The following is a 3,148-nucleotide window of genomic DNA, read 5'->3' as shown; positions in this document are numbered from 1 at the left end:
GCAATTGCGACGCCTGTTTAAAATATCACACTAATTTAGAAAATAAATAAATACTGAACGCATAAAGAAAAACAAATATACTTCTCTTTCTATTAGTTTTAATGCGCTAAAAATAATTAATTTGACAAATTAAAGGTTTTAAATGTGCACGTGTTCAATGGTGAACTTTAACCTTTTGCCTCAGACATGGTTTTAATTAAACGCAATCAAATCGAAAGCATTTTATTTTTAAAAAACGATCAGTTGGAAGGAAATACAAAACTAATGATATTTTAAAACGTTTTATATAAAACGAATGAGAAATAAAACAAACGCGTCATGGTTTGACCTTTGACGTCACTGATTCAAACCCACATGGTCGCAGTTTCAGCATGCGTCCAACTCACAGCGGCACCATGACTAAATTAAAGAATAAAAAAAGAAATATAGAAGAGAATGAAGACGACCAGGTATGATTTAATGCTATATTGATATAGTGTTGTTTTAAAGCAGTCAGACAGTAGTTATATATAACGCGTTATATGATAACACGCGTGTTTATGTAGCGCGAGGTTAAATTGCAGCGTTCTGACTAAATGAAATAGAGAATAATAATACAACTGGCAATAATAATACATTTAATAATGACTACCAATAGACACTTCACGGAGTACGTTTAACGCTTTCTCTTGTAGTTTGTTTACCCTGTTTATTTGTCTACTCTGTTTACTGCTTATACTTTCTACCTACGGTGTGATATTTTATGTTATATGGTATAACAATAGTATATTATTAAAGTTTGGAAGCACATGACTGAATATATATTTCTCATGTCATTGAAAACCTTTTGATCCATGTATGATTTTCATTACAAAAGTAAAAGTAGGTATATTTGTATAGGGTTATGCAGTAATGAGTTTGCATTTGTGATGGTCTGCTGATACTTTCACACTTACACTGAAACTTTTATGTTTTTTCTCAGCTGCCCATCTTTGATAAGGATGGCGGGAAAGATGTTCATCTAGATGATGGTGATGAAGATCAGGCTGATCTGTCAGACAGTGAAGAGAGCGTCTTCTCCGGACTTGAAGAATCAGGCAGTGACAGTGATGATGAAGATGAGGAGGATGATGATGAGGAAGAGGAGGATGGTGATGAAGAAAAGAGCTCTGATGTCGGGGAAGATAAAGCCGCCAGCTGTGATGGAGACGATCGGTTGTCTGCCAAAGATGTGACCAAACCTCAGGTAATATGAACCAGCATAATATCATATGACACGGAAAATGTGTTTTTTCTGGTGCCCTGCAATTTAAAGTTACATCTCTTCTGCCTTTAAAGAGCTGAAATCCACCCTAAACTCAACTAAACACCCTAAAAATAAAAAAATAAATCATTATTGATATTGTACAGAACTCTGTGTGATGGTATAAAGGGTCTTGAGTCAAGGGTTAGGTGAAAGACTCCTTACTGGTCCATACAAATCACAATACTTATTTTTAGGCTTGTGCATGTAATCACACATAATATCAGACTTGTATGTAGACTATAAACTTGTTTATTATTATTCTTTAGCCCAAATCTGCAACGTTTTAGGTGCATAAAAGCAAGATATTTTGCGTTTTCCTTTTAAAGTCTATGATCGTCTTCATGCACAATATTGTGCCGATAGACAACAGTTGAGATATCAAGACAATATTTGTCTCGTTTTCCCATAATGTATTAAATTATTATTATTATTATCAAATTTCCCACCCAAGTTTCACGTTAACATCACAGCATATATTCGGCACATCGCCAACACGCTCATAAAATAAGGATTAGGCTACTCCTCATTGTAGACGCTTTAAAAACAGACTACAAAACTACAGCCCACGTCAATATTGAATCTCAGTGTGATAAACCTATATTCACAAAAGAGCATTTCTTGAACAGATGTTTGAGCATGCTGAAAACAGCATCGTTGTTCTTCCACATTTCATTTTCTTTGCATATTACATTAACATAAAACATTGATGATAGACCTAATAATAATAATACGTACGACAACACAATAACATTGTTAATATTCTTGTTATTTTATAATAAAAATATATAGCTAATAGCAGCCTATAAGAGGTCCGCACAATCAGACAACAATGATAAACAAAGCAGCTCAATTTCAAACACCAACATAACATTTAACACTGAATATTGCACATGAACTAGGCTGTTCAGATTACTTGTTAAAGTGCGATTGAATAAATACCTTATGCCAGCAGACAATGTCCGTAAAGATTTGTGTTTTGAGACTCAGGCTCTGTTTACGCCTGGTATTGAGATGCGTTTTGGTCGATCGGATCACAAGTAGACGAGGGAGACACTTTCCCATTTACTCCTGGTGTTTAATCCGTCTCTTTTGTCCACTTTCAACCACTTCTGTCCTGATTTCTTTGAGGGGAGGGTCTATAGGCGGGTAAATATATGGGTTTCTTCAGATCTTTCAATACAATGGACAAAATAAACTTGCACAATTTACATATGAACGTGACCGGAGATGACGGAAAAACACACGGAGAGCATCAGCTTTAGTTTCTGCCCTGACAGCTGAAGACCAGCCGAACGCTGTGAGTGTGTGTTAGAAATCAGGAATGGTGGGAGAACATTGTGCTTGGTACGTTTTTCATCTTCAAACCAAACTTAAGTCTCCAGCCGACAAAGTTTAAAGCCCGTCTGGCTCGAGCTCTTCTCATAATGTTCACGCATTAGTTCAGTTGGCGGAGAGTAGACGGTCTTTTGTGGCTATTCGACCACATGAGCGTTTACACTACGAACGCAATCCAGTCGAATGAGTTTTCAACTTCCTCTGGAAGCGGTCGAAAGTGGACAAGCTCAAAGCGGTTTAGACCCCGTTTACACCTGTATTTAGCGTTGTCCACTTGTGATCCGACCGACCAAAACACATCTTAATAGCAGGTGTGAACGGGTCCTCCTTCACCAGCACCATCACCTTCTTGTGCAGTTAGCAAATTGCCTGTGTGATATCCTCGGGCTCGCCTTTCGTGTCTGTTTTCACATGTAAGTTTAAAATATTCTAACTGAGCTCTCAGCAAAAGTTTCAATGCAACAGTTATGTTACAACACATCACATTATTATTTCCATGGCGTCAAACTTGTCACGAGACGTGTGGTC

The 3,148-nt window shown here is 37.0% G+C and overlaps 1 protein-coding gene across 1 annotated transcript in view; it reads left to right on the top strand.

Annotated features, from left to right (window-relative positions):
• Positions 1-343: 343 nt before the first annotated feature.
• The window catches only part of bop1 (BOP1 ribosomal biogenesis factor), a 78,021-nt gene continuing 75,216 nt past the window's right edge, over positions 344-3,148 (top strand). The window contains exons 1-2 of the mRNA XM_084130704.1: positions 344-449; positions 962-1,225. Coding sequence (XP_083986830.1) covers positions 372-449; positions 962-1,225 — 342 coding nt within the window. The 5' untranslated portion in view covers positions 344-371. The remainder of the gene's footprint in view (positions 450-961; positions 1,226-3,148) is intronic.

Source organism: Abramis brama, assembly GCF_963993115.1.
Source record: "Abramis brama genome assembly, chromosome: 12".
Classification (NCBI taxonomy): Eukaryota; Metazoa; Chordata; class Actinopteri; order Cypriniformes; family Leuciscidae; genus Abramis; species Abramis brama.
Note: the sequence above shows the minus strand (reverse complement) of the source record. Positions and strands in the feature narration are given on the sequence as shown.